This window comes from Buteo buteo, chromosome 32 (genome assembly GCF_964188355.1).
Source record: "Buteo buteo chromosome 32, bButBut1.hap1.1, whole genome shotgun sequence".
Taxonomy (NCBI): domain Eukaryota; kingdom Metazoa; phylum Chordata; class Aves; order Accipitriformes; family Accipitridae; genus Buteo; species Buteo buteo.
This window is the reverse complement of record NC_134202.1, coordinates 760874-777329: the sequence shown is the minus strand read 5'-3', so window position 1 is coordinate 777329 and position 16456 is coordinate 760874. Positions and strand designations below refer to the sequence as shown.

Sequence of the window (16456 nt, the reverse complement as noted above, 5' to 3'; positions counted from 1 at the left end):
CCCCAAGCACGGGCACGGACCGGCCCCACCGGCTCATCCGGCGCTGAGACACGTGGGGACGGGTCGGGACACGCGTGGGCGCGGGGACACGTGCGGGGCCACGTTGGGCCACGTGCGGGGCCACGCGTGGGGACAGGGACGAAGCCGGGGGCCGCAATCCAACGACTTTATTGGGACACGGGAGCCAGGGGCACCCGGACATCGGGGGGGACCGAGGCGTCCGGGCCACCCCCCTTCCCCAGGGATCGCCCCCCCTGAGGGACCCAGACCTCCGGGCACCCCTATTTGTTGCAACCCCTGCAGCCGGACTGGGACTGGCCGGATCCCACCCCGGATCCGTCGTCGGATCCCGCCCTGGAGCTGTAGGTGGCAGTTCCAGAGTTGGAGCCGGAGCCGGAGCCGGAGCCGTGAGCGGATCCAGTGGAGGGGCCGCGACGCACGGGGATGTAACCCCCGATCCGGGCAGGATCCTGCAGCCCCGGTATGAAGGGGATCCCGGGGTTCTTGTACCCGGGGCGCTGGGTACCCCCATAGGATCCCGATCCTCCGTAAGATCCCGATCCGCCCCCGTAGGATCCTGATCCCCCACTGTAGGATCCCGATCCACCCCCATAGGATCCCGGTCTGCCATAGGAGCCTGATCCACCCCCATAGGATCCCGATCCCCCATAGGATCCCGATCCACCCCCATAGGATCCTGGTCTGCCATAGGATCCTGATCCACCCCCATAGGATCCTGGTCTGCCATAGGATCCCGATCCACCCCCATAGGATCCTGATCCACCCCCATAGGAGCCTGATCCACTGCCATAGGATCCCGATCCCCCATAAGATCCTGATCCACCCCCTTGGGATCCTGATCCTCCATAAGATCCTGATCCACCCCCTTGGGATCCTGATCCTCCATAAGATCCTGATCCACCCCCTTGGGATCCTGATCCTCCATAAGATCCCGGTCCACCCCCATAGGATCCCATTCCTCCGTAGGATCCCAATCCACCCCCGTAGGATCCCGGTCTGCCATAAGATCCCGATCCCCCATAAGATCCTGATCCAGCCCCCTGGGATCCTGATCCCCCATAAGATCCTGATGAGCCCCCGTAGGATCCCAAATCATTCCCGTAGGACTCAGGGAGCCCATAGGATCCTGAGCTGTCCCCATAGGAGCTCACTCCCCCATAGGATCCTGATCCGCTGCCTGCTTGGGATCCACTGCCCCCCTGGGAGCCGGGTCTGCCTGATCCAGACCCACTTCCCCCCTGGGATCCGCTGCTGCCTCCATGGGATCCAGGTCTGCCCGATCCAGATCCGCTTCCGCCATGGGATCCTGGTCTGCCTGATCCAGATCCAATTCCCCCTTGGGATCCTGGTCTGCCTGATCCAGATCCACTGCCCCCCTGGGAGCCGGGTCGGCCCGATCCTGAACCGGATCCTCCATATGACCCCCCATAGGACCCTGGCCCACCTCCATAGGATCCAGATCCTCCATAGGAACCAGATCCTCCATAGGATCCAGATCCCCCATAGGATCCTGACCCACCTCCGTAGGATCCAGATCCGCTGCCTCCTTGGGATCCAGGTCTCCCTGCTCCCAATCCGGCCCCAGAGGATCCCGAACTGGATCCTCCTTGGGATGAGCCGGGTCTGCCTGATCCGGATCCACTCCCCCCTTGGGATCCTGGTCTGCCTGATCCGGATCCGCTTCCTCCCTGGGATCCAGGTCTGCCTGATCCAGAGCCAATTCCCCCTTGGGATCCTGGTCTGCCCGATCCAGAGCCAATTCCCCCTTGGGATCCTGGTCTGCCCAATCCAGAGCCAATTCCCCCTTGGGATCCTGGTCTGCCCGATCCAGATCCAATTCCCCCCTGGGATCCAGGTCTGCCTGATCCAGATCCGCTGCCTCCATGGGATCCAGGTCTTCCTGATCCAGATCCGATTCCATAGGATCCCACACTAGATCCTTCATAGGAGCTGTCTCCCGCGTAGGATCCGCTTCCCCCATGCGAGCTGGGTCTCCCTGATCCACCCCCGTAAGACCCGAGTCCGTAGGATCCTGGTGGCCCACTGGATCCTGGTGACACAAAGGATCCCGAGCCATCTCCATAGGATCCTGGTCTGCTCCCGTAGGATCCTGGCTTGCTCCCGGAGGATTCCGGCGACACGTAGGATCCCGAAGAGCTTCCGCCTCCCTGGGATACTCCCGAGCCGCTGTAGGATCCCGATCCACCCCCATAAGATCCCGATCCACCCCCATAGGATCCCGAGTTGCTGGAGGATCCGGAGCCGCCGTAGGATCCCGAGCTGCCTCCATAGGATCCGGTCGCATCCTCGCCCAGCTGGGGGCTGAGGAATCCGGTGGGTTCCTTGCAGGGATCCACCCCGGCCGTCAGCGGAACCAAGCGGGATCCTGAATCACAGCGGCCGGAGGCATCTGGGCCAAAGCGGGGTGTCAGCAGCACCCGGACACCCGGGTCCCCCCGGCTCCCAGTCCATCCCAGTCCATCCCAGTCCATCCCAGTAATCCCCCATCTCTGTCCCATCCATCCCTGTCCTTCCCAGTTCCCAGCCAAGTCCCTTCAGTCTCCACCCCAGTCCCTCCCAGTTCCCATCCCAGTCCCTCCCAATCCATTCCAGTCTATCCCAGTCACCCCCAGTCCATCCCAGTCTCTGTCCCAGTTCTCCACGGTCCCCACAGTCTCTCCCCCAGTCCCCCCCCAGTCCTCATCCCAGTCCATCCCAGTCCTCTGGGGGGCAGGGAGAAAGATCCAGTCTCCATCCGACTCCATCCCTGTTCCCCCAGTCTCTATCCGACTCCATCCCCATTCCCCCAGTCTCTATCCCAGTTCATCCCAGTCTCCATCCCAGTCTCCCCGGTCCCCTCTAGTCCCTCCTAGTCCATACCCCAGTCCCCTGGGTGGGAAGGGGAACCCAGTCTCCATCCCAGTCCCTCCCAGTCTATCCCAGTCCCCATCCCAGTCCCCTGGGCGGGAAGGAGAATCCGGTCTCCATCCCGGTCTCCATCCCAGTCCCTCCCAGTCTATCCCAGTCCCCATCCCAGTCCCCTGGGTGGGAAGGAGAATCCGGTCTCCATCCCGGTCTCCATCCCAGTCCCTCCCAGTCTATCCCAGTCCCACCTGGGAGGCACAAGCAGAGCAGCAGGAGCCCGAGGGCCAAGGGCAGCTGGGGACCGGCCATGGCCGGAGACATCGGGGACATCATCGGGGCCACGGGGAAGGGCCTTAAATAGGGTCCAGGTGGGGTGGGGCACCCCAGGGTGCCACCGCCTGGGGAGGGGACATCGGGGAGTGGGACAGGGACGGGCCCCGCCCGCGCTAAACCTCTGAGTCACCGGGATTGACCCGCTTGGCGGGGCCGCCCGGACGCCTGGGTCCCCTCTGGGGGTGGGGGGGCACCCGGACAGCGGGGTCCCCTTTGAGGGTGGGGGGCACCCAGACACTTGGGTCCCCTCTTAGGGTGGGGGGCACCTGGACTCCTGGGTCCCCTCTGAGGATGGGGGGCACCCAGATGCCTGGGTCTCCTTTGAGGGTGGGGGGCATCTGGACACTTGGGTGCCCTCTTAGGGTGGGGGGCACCTGGATGCCTGGGTCCCCTCTGGGGGTGGGGGGGCACCCGGACGCCTGGGTCCCCTCTGAGGGTGGGGGGCATCTGGACACTTGGGTCCCCTCTTAGGGTGGGGGTCACCTGGACTCCTGGGTCCCCTCTGAGGATGGGGGGCACCCAGATGCCTGGGTCCCCTCTGGGGGTGGGGGGCATCTGGACACTTGGGTGCCCTCTTAGGGTGGGGGGCACCCGGACGCCTGGGTCCCCTCTTAGGGTGGGGGTCACCTGGACTCCTGGGTCCCTTCTGAGGATGGGGGGCACCCAGATGCCTGGGTCTCCTCTGAGGGTGGGGGGCACCTGGACACTTGGGTCCCCTCTTAGGGTGGGGGTCACCCGGACGCCTGGGTCCCCTTTGAGGGTGGGGGGCACCGAGACACTTGGGTCCTCTCTCAGGATGGGGGGCACCCAGACACTTGGGTCCCCTCTGAGGATGGGGGGCACCCAGATGCCTGGGTCTCCTTTGAGGGTGGGGGGCACCCAGACACTTGGGTCCCCTCTTAGGGTGGGGGTCACCCGGACGCCTGGGTCTCCTCTGAGGGTGGGGGGCATCTGGACACTTGGGTGCCCTCTTAGGGTGGGGGGCACCTGGACTCCTGGGTCCCCTCTGAGGGTGGGGGGCACCGAGACACTTGGGTCCTCTCTCAGGATGGGGGGCACCCAGACACTTGGGTCCCCTCTGAGGATGGGGGGCACCCAGATGCCTGGGTCCCCTCTGGGGGTGGGGGTCACCCGGAGAGGTGGGTGCCCTCCAGGGGTGGGGGGGTCACCTGCAGGACCGGGTGCCCTCCCGCCCGAGGATCAGGGTCAGGGCGTCTCCCGGACTCGGGCGGGGTGGGTGCGGCGGGACGCCTGGGTCCCCTTGGGCCACGAGGTCGAAAAGGTCGGGGTGGGGCCCCCAGACGCCCGGGTCCCCCCCCGGAAGGCGGCAATTAGGGTCGGGTGGTGACCGCGGCCTCCCGTCCCTCCCCGGGATCCGGGGACCAAACCCACCCAGTGGATCCCAGGGATCTGGGGGGGGGGGGATCTGGGAAGGGGGTCGAATCCTGAGGATCCGGGGGGGTGGGTGCCTGGGGATGTGGGGAGATCCTGGGGGTCCCCGGAGAGGGAATCCCGGGGGGGGGGGATTCTTGGGGATCTGGGGGGAGTCTGGGAAGTGGGGATCCTGGGGGGGGAATTCTAGGGATTGGGGGGGGAATCCAGGGGGTCCCTAGGGGATCCTGGGGGGAGTCCTGGGAATTGGGGGGACCCAGGGGGTCCCAGGAGGGGAGGGAATGCTGGGGATCGGGGGGGATCCAGGAGGATCTGATGGGTCCCAGGGAGCAGGGATCCTGCGGGAGAATCCTGGGGATTGGGGGGGATCCTGAGGGGAATCCTGGGGATTGGGGGGACCCAGGGGGTCCCAGGAGCGGGGGGAATGCTGGGGATCAGGGGGGATCCAGGAGGATCTGAGGGGTCCCAGGGAGCAGGGATCCTACGGGAGAATCCTGGGGATTGGGGGGGATCCTGGGGGGAATCCTGGGAATCGGGGGGGTCCAGGGGGTCCCAGGAGGGGAGGGAATGCTGGGGATCAGGGGGGATCCAGGAGGATCTGAGGGGTCCCAGGGAGCAGGGATCCTGGGGGAGAATCCTGGGGATTGGGGGGGATCCTGGGGGGAATCCTGGGGATTGGGGGGGATCCTGAGGGGAATCCTGGGAATTGGGGGGACCCAGGGGGTCCCAGGAGTGGGGGGAACGCTGGGGATCAGGGGGGATCCAGGAGGATCTGAGGGGTCCCAGGGAGCAGGGATCCTGCGGGAGAATCCTGGGGATTGGGGGGGATCCTGGGGGGAATCCTGGGAATTGGGGCGACCCAGGGGGTCCCAGGAGGGGGGGGAATGCTGGGGATCAGGGGGGATCCAGGAGGATCTGAGGGGTCCCAGGGAGCAGGGATCCTGGGGGAGAATCCTGGGGATTGGGGGGGATCCTGGGGGGAATCCTGGGAATCGGGGGGGTCCAGGGGGTCCCAGGAGGGGGGGGAATGCTGGGGATCGGGGGGGATCCAGGAGGATCTGAGGGGTCCCAGGGAGCCGGGATCCTGCGGGAGAATCCTGGGGATTGGGGGGGATCCTGGGGGGAATCCTGGGGATTGGGGGGACCCAGGGGGTCCCAGGAGGGGGGGGAATGCTGGGGATCGGGGGGGATCCAGGAGGATCTGAGGGGTCCCAGGGAGCAGGGATCCTGCGGGAGAATCCTGGGGATTGGGGGGGATCCTGAGGGGAATCCTGGGGATTGGGGGGGATCCTGGGGGGAATCCTGGGAATCGGGGGGACCCAGGGGGTCCCAGGAGGGGGGGGAATGCTGGGGATCGGGGGGATCCAGGAGGATCTGAGGGGTCCCAGGGAGCAGGGATCCTGGGGGAGAATCCTGGGGATTGGGGGGGATCCTGAGGGGAATCCTGGGGATTGGGGGGGATCCTGGGGGGAGTCCTGGGAATCGGGGGGACCCAGGGGGTCCCAGGAGGGGGGGGAACGCTGGGGATCAGGGGGGATCCAGGAGGATCTGAGGGATCCTAGGGAGCAGGGATCCTGGGGGAGAATCCTGGGGATTGGGGGGGATCCTGGGGGGAATCCTGGGAATCGGGGGGGTCCAGGGGGTCCCAGGAGGGGGGGGAATGCTGGGGATCGGGGGGGATCCAGGAGGATCTGAGGGGTCCCAGGGAGCAGGGATCCTGCGGGAGAATCCTGGGGATTGGGGGGGATCCTGGGGGGAATCCTGGGGATTGGGGGGGATCCTGGGGGGAATCCTGGGAATTGGGGGGATCCAGGGGGGTCCCCAACAGCAGGAATACTGGGGGGGGGGGATCGCAGGGAGGGAAGGTCCTGGGGGATCCAGAGGTTCCCAGACAGCGGGGTCCTGGAGTGAAGCCTGAAGATCAGGGATACGGGAGCTCCTGGACGAGAGGAATCCTGGGAGAATCCTGAGGATTGGGGGGGGGGATCCAGGGTCTGATCCTGGGAATTAAGGAAGGGGAGGATCCGGGGGATCCCCAAAATCTGAGCTGCCTTGGTGGGAAAGATCTGGGGGGATCCAGGGAGACCCTGGGGATCAAGGGAGACCCCCAGAACCAAGGCGGGGGGGAATCGGATCACTGGGATGGGGGGGATCCGGGAATCCCCCCCCGGGGGGGGGGGCAGGATCTGTGGGGGGATCCAGGGAGACCCCGGGGGGGGGGGGGGAGGAATCAAGGGAGACCCCCAAAACCAAGGTGAGGGGGGAGATCCGGGGGGGGTGCCCTGAGGTTCACTGGGATCTGGGGGGATCTGGGGATCCCTCGGGGGGGGGACACCCCCCCCCCCCCAGGTCTCCGGGCTTTCCCCCCCCGGCGACCGCGCGGTGGCGCTGCTTGGGCGACCCTACAATAACACCCCGGCGGCCCCGCCCCCTCCTCCAAACAAGCCCCTCCCCTCTCCCCTCCCCCCCCCCCCCTCTGCACACAAAGACCACCCCCCTGCATTGCGGGGGGGGGGGTTCTGGGGGTCTCTCCCGGACCCCTGGGTGTCGCCCCCCCCCCCCCAGGACCCCTGGGTGTCCCCCCACCCCCCCCGTTCCCCCGGACGCCTGGGTGTCGTGTCCCCCCCGCCCCCCCCCGGGACTTCTGGGTTCCGGGCAGATTTTTTCGGAGTTAACCCCGCCCCCCCCCCCAAATTCGGACTCCCGAGCCCCCAGCGGGTGGATCACAAAGCTGGGGGGGGGGGGGGGGAGAACCCGCCCGGACGTCTGGGTTCCTGCGAGTCATCCCCCCCCCCCCCGCGGGAAAAGCCGCTTTTCATCCCCCCCCCCGCCTTCCTCCTCCTCCTCCTCCTCCTCCCCCCCCCCCTCCTCGGACGCCTGGGTCCCTCCCGGCCGCCTGGGTCCCGCTCCATCCCGGGGTGAGTATACTGGGACCCCCCCCCCCCCCCGACCCCCCAGTTGGACTCCTGGGTCCCTCCGGGTGCGGGGGGGGGGACACACACACAGAGACTGGGATTTCCCTTCCAACCCCCCCCCACTTCCACCTCCGCCCTTCCCCGACAAAGGCAGCGCTCCCGGCCGAAGAGCTGGGTCCCCCGGTCGCCCCCCACCCTGGGGTAGGGTGGGGGGGGGGGTCCCAGATAGCTGGGTCCCTCCCTTCGAGCCCCCCACCCCAAGTATGGGCCCCCCCCCCCCCCAGAAGCCTGGGTTTCCCCCCCCCACCTCCCCGCCTCGGCCATGTGCGGGGCTGTCAGGGGCCGGAAGCGTGACGGGGGGTGACGACGTCCGTCCCCATGTCCCCAAGTGTCCCCTCTCTGTCCCACCAGCATCCACCAGTGTGTCCCCATCTCTGGGGGCTTTGTCAGCCCCGTCCCGGTGGGTCCTGTCGCCGTTCCTGGTGGTCCCCATCTCTGGTGGCCTCGGAGGCTCCCGTCCCAGTGGCTCCAACATCCCTGTCCCCGTCCTCGGTGGCCCTGATGCCTCCCATCCTTGGTGGCCTTGTGTCCCCCACCCCCGTGGCTCCACCATCCCTGTCCCCATCCCTGGTTCTTCCACCAGCCCCATCCTTGGTGCCACCACCATCCCCATCCCCATCCCTGGTGGCTCCAGCATTCCCATAACACCATCCTCATCCCCATTCTTGGTGGCTCCGGTGTCCCTGTCCTTGGTGGTTCCCTCATCCCTGATGGCTCTGGTGTCCCTTGTCCCCCGTGGCTCCACCATCCCAGTCCCCATCCCTGGTTCTTCCACCAGCCCCATCCTTGGTGCCACCACCATCCCCATCCCCATCCCTGGTGGCTCCAGCGTCCCCCTAACACCATCCCAGTCCCCATCCCTGGTGGCTTCACCTTCCCAGTCCCCATCCCTCATGGCTCCAGCATCCCCCTAACACCATCCCAGTCCCCATCCCTGGTGGCTTCACCATCCCAGTCCCCATCCCTGGTGGCTCCAGCATCCCTCTAACACCATCCCAGTCCCCATCCCTGGTGGCTCCAGCATCCCCCTAACACCATCCCAGTCCCCATCCCTGGTGGCTTCACCATCCCAGTCCCCATCCCTGGTGGCTCCAGCATCCCTCTAACACCATCCCAGTCCCCATCCCTGGTGGCTCCAGCATCCCCCTAACACCATCCCAGTCCCCATCCCTGGTCCCTCCACCAGTCCCATCCCTGGTGGCTTCACCATCCCACTCCCCATCCCTGGTTCTTCCACCAGCCCCATCCTTGGTGCCACCACCATCCCCATCCCCATCCCTGGTGGCTCCAGCGTCCCCCTAACACCATCCCAGTCCCCATCCCTGGTGGCTTTACCATCCCAGTCCCCATCCCTCATGGCTCCAGCATCCCCCTAACACCATCCCAGTCCCCATCCCTGGTCCCTCCACCAGTCCCATCCCTGGTGGCTTCACCATCCCACTCCCCATCCCTGGTGGCTTCACCATCCCAGTCCCCATCCCTGGTTCCTCCACCAGCCCCATCCTTGGTGCCTCCACCATCCCTGGGCCCATCCCTGGTGGCTCCAGCATCCCCCTAACACCATCCCAGTCCTCATCCCTGGTGGCTCCACCAGCCCCAACGCCACTCCTGGTTCCTCCACCAGCTCCATCCCTGGTGCCTTCCCCAACCCCATCCTTGGTTCCTCAAGCCCCATCCTTGGTTCCTCCCCTACCCCCTGTAACTCCACCGCCCCCCCCTCCCCGATCCCCTCCCGTTCCCCCACCCCGATCCCCGCATCGCCCCATCCCGCCGCAGGCGATGGCCGTGCCGGGTTGGAAACTGCAGCTGCTGGAACGGCGCCGGCGGGAGGAGGAGGCGGCTCGACGGCGGGAGCGGGAGCAGCGGGACCGGGCGGCTCAGTTGCCCCCTTGGAAGCGGGAGCTGCTGGAACGGCGTCGAGCCAAAGCAGGAGCCGCCGGGGGGGGGGTCCCTGATGGGGGGTCCTTGGCGTTGGCGCCGGGCCTGAGCCGGAGCGCCGAGGGGCTGGAGCGCTGCGGGGAGAGCGAACCCACCCGGGGTCGGGTCAGTCGCCTGCTCAGTCGTTTTGCCCCGCGGCCCCCTGCCCGCTCGCTCAGCACCGAGGGTCTCCCCGAGAGCCCCCCCGGGACGTCCCCCAACCGCCATTGTACCTCGGGGGATGAGGGGTGCGAGGGGCAAGGAGGGGCCGGGGGGCAGCAGGGGGCTGAGACCCACGGGGTGGTCAAGGGGCATGGGTTGGCCACCAGTCCGGGGACAGTTGAGGGTCTGGGGACAACGAAGAGTGTGGGGACAGTCGAGACGCGGGGGGCGGTCAAGGGCATGGGAACAGTTGAGGGACAGCAGGTGGCTGAGAGCCATAGGACAGTCAAGGGCCATGGGTTGGCCACCAGTCCGGGGACAGTTGAGGGTCCCGGGACAACCAAGGGCGTAGGGACAGTCGAGACGCGGGGGGTGGTCAAGGGCATGGGGACAGTTGAGGGACAAGGGACAGGTGAGGGACAGCAGGTAGCTGAGACCCATAGGACGGTCAAGGGCCATGGATTGGCCAGCAGCCCGGGGATGGTTGATGGTCTGGGGTCAACCAAGGGCACGGGGACAGTTGAGGGACAGGGGACAGCTGAGGGACAACAGATAGCTGAGACCCATAGGATGGGCAAGGGCCATGGGTTGGCCATCAGCCCAGGGACAGCTGAGGGTCTGGGGACAACCAAGGACCTGGGGACGGTCAAGACACGGGGTTCAGTCAAGGGTGTGGGGACAGTGGAGGGACAGGGGATGGCTGAGGGCTGTAGGACGGTTGAGGGCCACAGGTTGACCCTCAGCCCGGGGGCGGTGGAGGGACAGGGGACAACCAAGGACCTTGGGACAATTGAGACACGGGGGACAGTCAAGGGCCTTGGGTTGGTCAAGGGATGGGGCTTAGCCAAGGGTCTGGGGACAGCTGAGGGACAGGGGACAGTCGAGGGCTGTAGGACGGTCAAGGGCCATGGGTTGGCCATCAGCCCGGGGACAGCTGAAGGTCTGGGGACAACCAAGGACCTGGAGATAGTTGAGGGACGGGGAATGGCCAAGGGCTGGGGGACGGTTGAGGGACAAGGGACGGTCGAGACCCATAGAACGGTCAAGGGCCACGGGTTGGCCACCAGCCCAGGGACAGTTGAGGGCCAGGGGTCGACCAAGGACCTGGGGACAGTTGAGACATGGGGGACAGTCAAGGGCATGGTGGGGACAGTTGAAGGACGGGGGACAGCCGAAGGCTGTAGGACGGTCGAGACCCATAGGACGGTCAAGGGCCACGGGTTGGCCGCCAGCCCAGGGACAGCTGAGGGCCAGGGGACAGCCAAGGACCTGGGGACAGTTGAGGGACAGGGGATGGCTGAGGGACAGCAGATGGCTGAGACCCGCAGGACGGCCAAGGGCCACGGGATGGCCACCAGCCCAGGGACGGTTGAGGGCCAGGGGACAACCAAGGACCTGGGGACAGTTGAGGGCCAGGGGACGGTCAAGGGGATGGTCAAGAGCTGGAAGATGGTCGAGGGACGGGGGCCACCAGGAGGACAAGGGACAGTCGATGGCCACGAGGGCACTGGGACGGCCGAGGGACAGGGGTCAGCCAAGGGCTCCGTGGTGGCCGTGACACCCGTGGGAACCGCGACGCCCGCGGCGGCCCCCACGCCCGCGGCGGCCATGACACCCGTGCAGGGGCGTGTCGAGGGCGGTGCTGGGGAGGGGCCGGGTGCCGGCAGCCCCGGGGTGGCCCCGGTTGGGGGGGCGGGCAGCGGGCCGGCGGCCATGCGAGGGGTGCCCCGCCGCGAACCCGGGCCCCCCCTGGCCCACCCGGCCCTGCAACGCCGTAGCGGTAACACCATTACGGTGCGACCCCGGCGGGGGGTGACCGCCAACGGCCCCGAAGGAGGGTCCCCCGCCCCTCCGACGCCTCCCGCCCCCCCGGCTGCTCCCCCGGGGCCCCCCAAGAAGCGTTACCCCACGGCCGAGGAGATCCAGGTCATCGGCGGGTACCTGGCCCTGCCCCGCTCCTGCCTGGCCAAGAACGACCCCCACCGCAAGAAGGTAGGGACCCCCCGTGTCCCCCTCCATGTCCCCTTGTGTAGCCCCATGTCACCCCCGCGGTTCCTGTTGTGCCCTCCCCGCCCCCCCCCCCCAGTGGCCCCTCTATGTCCCCCGGGGTCCCGCGTGCATCCTCCAGCCCCTCGACCTCCTGCCACCCTGTCCCTTGTCCCCATCCTTGTCCCCCGTCCTCTTCTGGACCCCACGCTGTCCCCATCCTTGTCCCTTCTTGGAGCCTCCTCCCTGTCCCCGTCCCCTCATCCCCTCCTGGAGCCCCACCAGTGTCACTCTCCCCCATCCTTGTGCCCTCCTGGACCTCCTCGTCCCTGTCCCCCACCCTCATCCCCTCCTGGACCTTCTTGTTCCCTGGCCTCATCCCCTGTTCCTTGCTAGACCCACCCCATCGCTGTCCTCATCCTTGTCCCCTCCTGGACCTCCATGTCTCCATCCCTGGTCCATGTCCATTCCTGGACCTCTATGTCCCCATCCCTGGTCCATCACCCCTCCTGGACCCCCTGTCCCCATCCTTGTCCCCTCCTGGACCCCCATCCCCATCCTTGTCCCCTCCTGGATCTCTATGTCCCCATCCCTGGTCCATCTCCCCTCCTGGACCCTCTGTCCCCATCCTTGTCCCCTCCTGGACCTCCATGTCCCCATCCCTGGTCCATGTCCATTCCTGGACCTCCATGTCCCCATCCCTGGTCCATCTCCCCTCCTGGACTCTCTGTCCCCATCCTTGTCCCCTCCTGGACCTCTATGTCCCCATCCTTGGTTCATGTCCCCTCCTGGACTCTCTGTCCCCATTCTTGTCCCTTCCTGGACCTCCATGTCCCCATCCCTGGTCCATGTCCCCTCCTGGACCCCCTGTCCCCATCCTTGTCCCCTCCTGGACCCCTCATCCCCATCCCTTGTCCTCGCCCTTGTCCCCTCCTGAACCCTCGCTCCTGTCCCCTTCTTGACCCGTGTCCCCATCCCTGTCCCTTCCCGGGGTCCCCAACCCTCGTCCCTGTCCCGGGTCCCCCCCCCCCAAGTTGTGGGAAGGCAACAAGAGTAACTGGGGGGGGGGGTTGGGCACCCGGACGCCTGGGTCCTTGTCGCTTCCTCTCCCTGCCCGCACGTCCTGCCCGCACTCTTGCCTGCACTTCACCCCCCCGCGGAAGAAGCGGGCAGCCAGTACGCACCCGGACGCCTGGGTCCCTCTTGGTTTTTGGGTTTGGTTTTTTTTTTTGGGGGGGGGGTGAAGTCTTGGGGGCCCCAACATCTGGGTCCCCCTGTGATGGAGGAGCAGAGGGGTCTGGTGGTTAAACCGGGGGGGGGGGGGGTTGTTTGTCACAAATACACCCCCCCCCCCCCCGCATTACCCAGAATCCTCTGGGGCACCCCAAAAACAGGAACCCTGGCGGGGGGGGCATGGGGGGGAGGAAGCGGTTCCCGCAGGGTGAGGCTGTCCGGATGCCTGGGTCCCCTGCCCAGCCCCCCCTTCCTCTGCCCTGCTCCCATCCCCCCCCGCACCCCGTGGGGCCGCGTGACCCCCCCCCTCGGTCATTAATAACCTCCCGTTAATTACGATTAAGCCAGGAGGTGGATTAATTGCCATGGGAACCTCCATGGAGGGGGGGGACGCGACACACAGACACACTCACGTCCCTGCTTCTCCCCGGAGCTGGGCACGTCGTGGGGCCGCGGGGTCCCCGCGGGGTCCCCGAGTTGTCCCCATCCCCAGGGTGACCTTGTCCTCAGGGTGACCCCGTCCCCGAGGTGACCCCAGGGTGACGTTGTCCCCAGGGTGTCCCTGTCCCCGAGAAGTCCCTGGGCCGTCCCCATGCCACCCCTGCACCTCTGTCACCACGATGTCCCATGTCCCCAGGGTGATCCCATCCCCAGAGTGACCCCAAGGTGTCCCCGTCCCCATGCTGTCCCCAGGGTGTCCCCATCCCCAAAGTGTCCCCATCCCCAGGGTGACCCCGGGGATGTCCCCAGGGGTGTCCCCATGCCACCCCTTTCCCCAATGTGTCCCCATCCCTGAAATGTCCCCATCCCCAGGGTGTCCCCATGCCACCCCTTACCCCAGGATGACCCTGGGGTGTCCCCATGCCACTCCTTACCCAAGGGTGTCCCCATCCTCAGGGTGTCCCTGTCCCCAAAGTGTCCCTATCCCCAGGGTGACCCCACGGGTGTCCCCATGCCATCCCTTTCCCAAGGGTGTCCCTGTCCCCAGGGTGACCCCTGGGGTGTCCCCAGGGTGTCCCCATGCCACCCCTTTCCCCAGGGTGTCCCCGTCCCCAAAGTGTCCCCTTTCCCCAGGGTGTCCCCAGGGTGTCCCCATGCCACCCCTTTCTCCAGGGTGTCCCCGTCCCCAAAGTGTCCCCATCCTCAGGGTGTCCCCATGCTACCCCTTTCTCCAGGGTGACCCTGGGGTGTCCCCATGCCACCCCTTTCCCCAGGGTGTCCCTGTTCCCAAAGTGTCCCCATCCTCAGGGTGACCCCATGGGTGTCCCCATGCCACCCCTTTCCCCAGGGTGACCCTGGGGTGTCCCCATGCCACCCCTTTTCCCAGGGTGTCCCCATCCCCAGGGTGACCCCATGGGTGTCCCCAGGGCGTCCCCATCCCCAAAGTGTCCCCATCCCCAGGGTGTCCCCAGGGTGTCCCCATGCCACCCCTTTCCCCAGGGTGTCCCCCAGGGTGACCCCGGGGGGTGCCCCCATCCCCACAATGTCCCCATGTCCTGTGTTGTGTCCCCCCGTGTCCCCCCCCCCAGCTGAAGATCTGGTTCAGCGAGCGGGAGCTGGAGCGCACCTTCTGCTACCCCTCGGAGGGGGCAGTGCTGGCAGCCTGGGGCCCCCCCGAAGAGCCACCCCCTCCCGGCCCCCCCTCGGCCCCTGATGAGGATGAGGATGAGGACGAGCCCCCTCCGGTGCGGGGGCTGCCAGGGGGGCTGCGAGCCCGTGCCCTGCTTGTGGGTGAGTGCCCTGGGGTGGCTTTTGGGGGGGGGTACACACGCACCAGATGACTGGGTGCTCTGGGGGGGGGGGTGTTGAAGAGGGTAATGGGGGGCTTCTGATGCCTGGGTGCCCTGGAGGGGGGGGGCTGAGGGGGGGTAATGGGGATCCTTGGACACCTGGGGAGGGTTAAGGGGGGTAATGGGGGGTCCTGGACACCTGGGGGGGTTAGGGGGGGTAAAGGGGGGCCCTGGACACCTGGGGGGGATTAAGGGGGTAATGGGGGGCCCTGGACACCTGGGGGGGTTAGGGGGGGTAAAGGGGGGCCCTGGACACCTGGGGGGGATTAAGGGGGTAAAGGGGGGCCCTGGACACCTGGGGGGGGTTAAGGGGTAAAGGGGGGCCCTGGACACCTGGGGGGTTCGGGGGGGTAAAGGGGGGCCCTGGACACCTGGGGGGGGGTTAAGGGGGTAATGGGGGGCCCTGGACACCTGGGGGGGGGTTAAGGGGGTAATGGGGGGCCCTGGACACCTGGGGGGGTTTAGAGGGTATAATGGGGGGCCCCGGACACCTGGGTCCCCTGGGGGTGTTGGGGGGGCTAATAGGGGGCCCAGATGCTTTGGTCCTCACCCCCCATTCCTCCCCTCCCCCAGATGAGTCCTGCAGGCGGTAACCCCGGCCTCTGCCCCACGGCGGGGGGGTGGGGGGGAGCCATGCTGGGCCCCCCACCCCCCTGCCAGCGAAGGGGGGGACAGGGCCGGACCTGAGGGACCCCCCGGCGGGGCTGGACAGGGCCAGATGCACGGACAAGGACCCCCCCCCCCCCCAAAACTGCCCCAGGAGGGGCGGGCACAAGGACACTGTCCCCTCTGTGGGGACCCAGCGGCATTCTGCCCCCCCCTGCTGGGGCACCGTGGGGAGATTTTTTTTGGGGGGGTTATCCCACTCTTCTCTCCCCATTTTGTAGCTTTTCTAGTTGGGGGGGGGGGGCGGCAATTATCCTTAATGAGGTGGTTTTTTTTAGCCTAATTAAGGGCTTTTTTTAGCCAGGGGTGGGGCAACTTTGTCAGTATTGGGTCAACCAGAGCTGCCCCAGTTAGGAACTGGGCCAGGCTCAGTTACAACTGGGCTGGGGGGGGGGCAAAGCCATGGCAGTATTAGCTGGGGGGGGCTATGCTGGGGGGGGGGGATGGGACGTGATTTATTGCTGTGGTGGCTGATGGTGAGGGAGGGGATGGGTGAGGAGGAAGGCTCCAAAACGGCCGAGGGAGGCCCAACGGCGGACAGAGGCCAAACGGCTGAGGAGCAATGGCCGAGTGGGAGCATGAAGGATGGCGGCCGGTGGCCGGCGTGGGGTGGGGGGAAACAGGCGGGAGTTGGGGGGGGGGGGGAGGACCGGCTGCCATCGGCCGAGGGTGGGAGCGGTGGAGGGGAGACAAAATGGCGGAGGAGGCCGAAGCCTGAGGCCTGCTCCCGTAGCCATGGCAACGGAGCCCGAGGCCTACTCCCGTTGCCATGACGACGAAGCCCTGGGCTTACCGTGGGGAGGGCCGCGCCGCCTCTTGGCTGCACTGTACCGCGACAAGCGACAATAAAAGGTGATGGCGGCTGCTGTGAGCTTGGCTGGTGACACCGGGGCGGGGGGGGAACTGGAGGCGAAAAGGCAGGTTTATAGATATTTTTTTTTTTAAAGTTACGGTAGAGCGCGATCGCGCATGCGCGGACGCCGGTGGGGGGGGGGGGGGGGCGAATGCGTGGAGCGCCGCGGTAGAGCGCGAGCGCGCCGCGAGGGCGGGGCGGGAGGACGAAGCGGGCGGGGCGCATGCGTAGAGCGAGAGGGGCGGTGCTCTACAACCACGCAT

General features: G+C 67.0%; 2 protein-coding genes across 5 annotated transcripts; one reads left to right on the top strand and one right to left on the bottom strand.

The window, feature by feature from the left end:
* Positions 1-242: 242 nt before the first annotated feature.
* LOC142026208 (uncharacterized) lies at positions 243-3211 on the bottom strand. The gene is made up of 2 exons (XM_075019091.1): positions 3135-3211; positions 243-2431 (listed from the first exon to the last, which is right to left on the bottom strand). The coding sequence occupies exons 1-2, from the start codon at positions 3205-3207 to the stop codon at positions 282-284; spliced, it is 2223 nt and encodes a 740-aa protein (XP_074875192.1). The 5' UTR covers positions 3208-3211; the 3' UTR covers positions 243-281.
* A 4214-nt stretch (positions 3212-7425) lies between these two features.
* PPP1R18 (protein phosphatase 1 regulatory subunit 18) lies at positions 7426-16271 on the top strand. 4 transcript variants are annotated; one of them, XM_075019080.1, is made up of 5 exons: positions 7426-7529; positions 9363-11657; positions 14414-14615; positions 15248-15275; positions 15327-16271. In XM_075019080.1, the coding sequence occupies exons 2-4, from the start codon at positions 9366-9368 to the stop codon at positions 15265-15267; spliced, it is 2514 nt and encodes an 837-aa protein (XP_074875181.1). In that variant the 5' UTR covers positions 7426-7529; positions 9363-9365; the 3' UTR covers positions 15268-15275; positions 15327-16271. The 4 variants fall into 4 exon arrangements, with proteins under 4 accessions (XP_074875181.1, XP_074875180.1, XP_074875178.1 ...); XM_075019079.1 differs by having other exon boundaries at positions 15248-15283; positions 15329-16271; XM_075019077.1 differs by having other exon boundaries at positions 15248-16268.
* Positions 16272-16456: the final 185 nt, after the last annotated feature.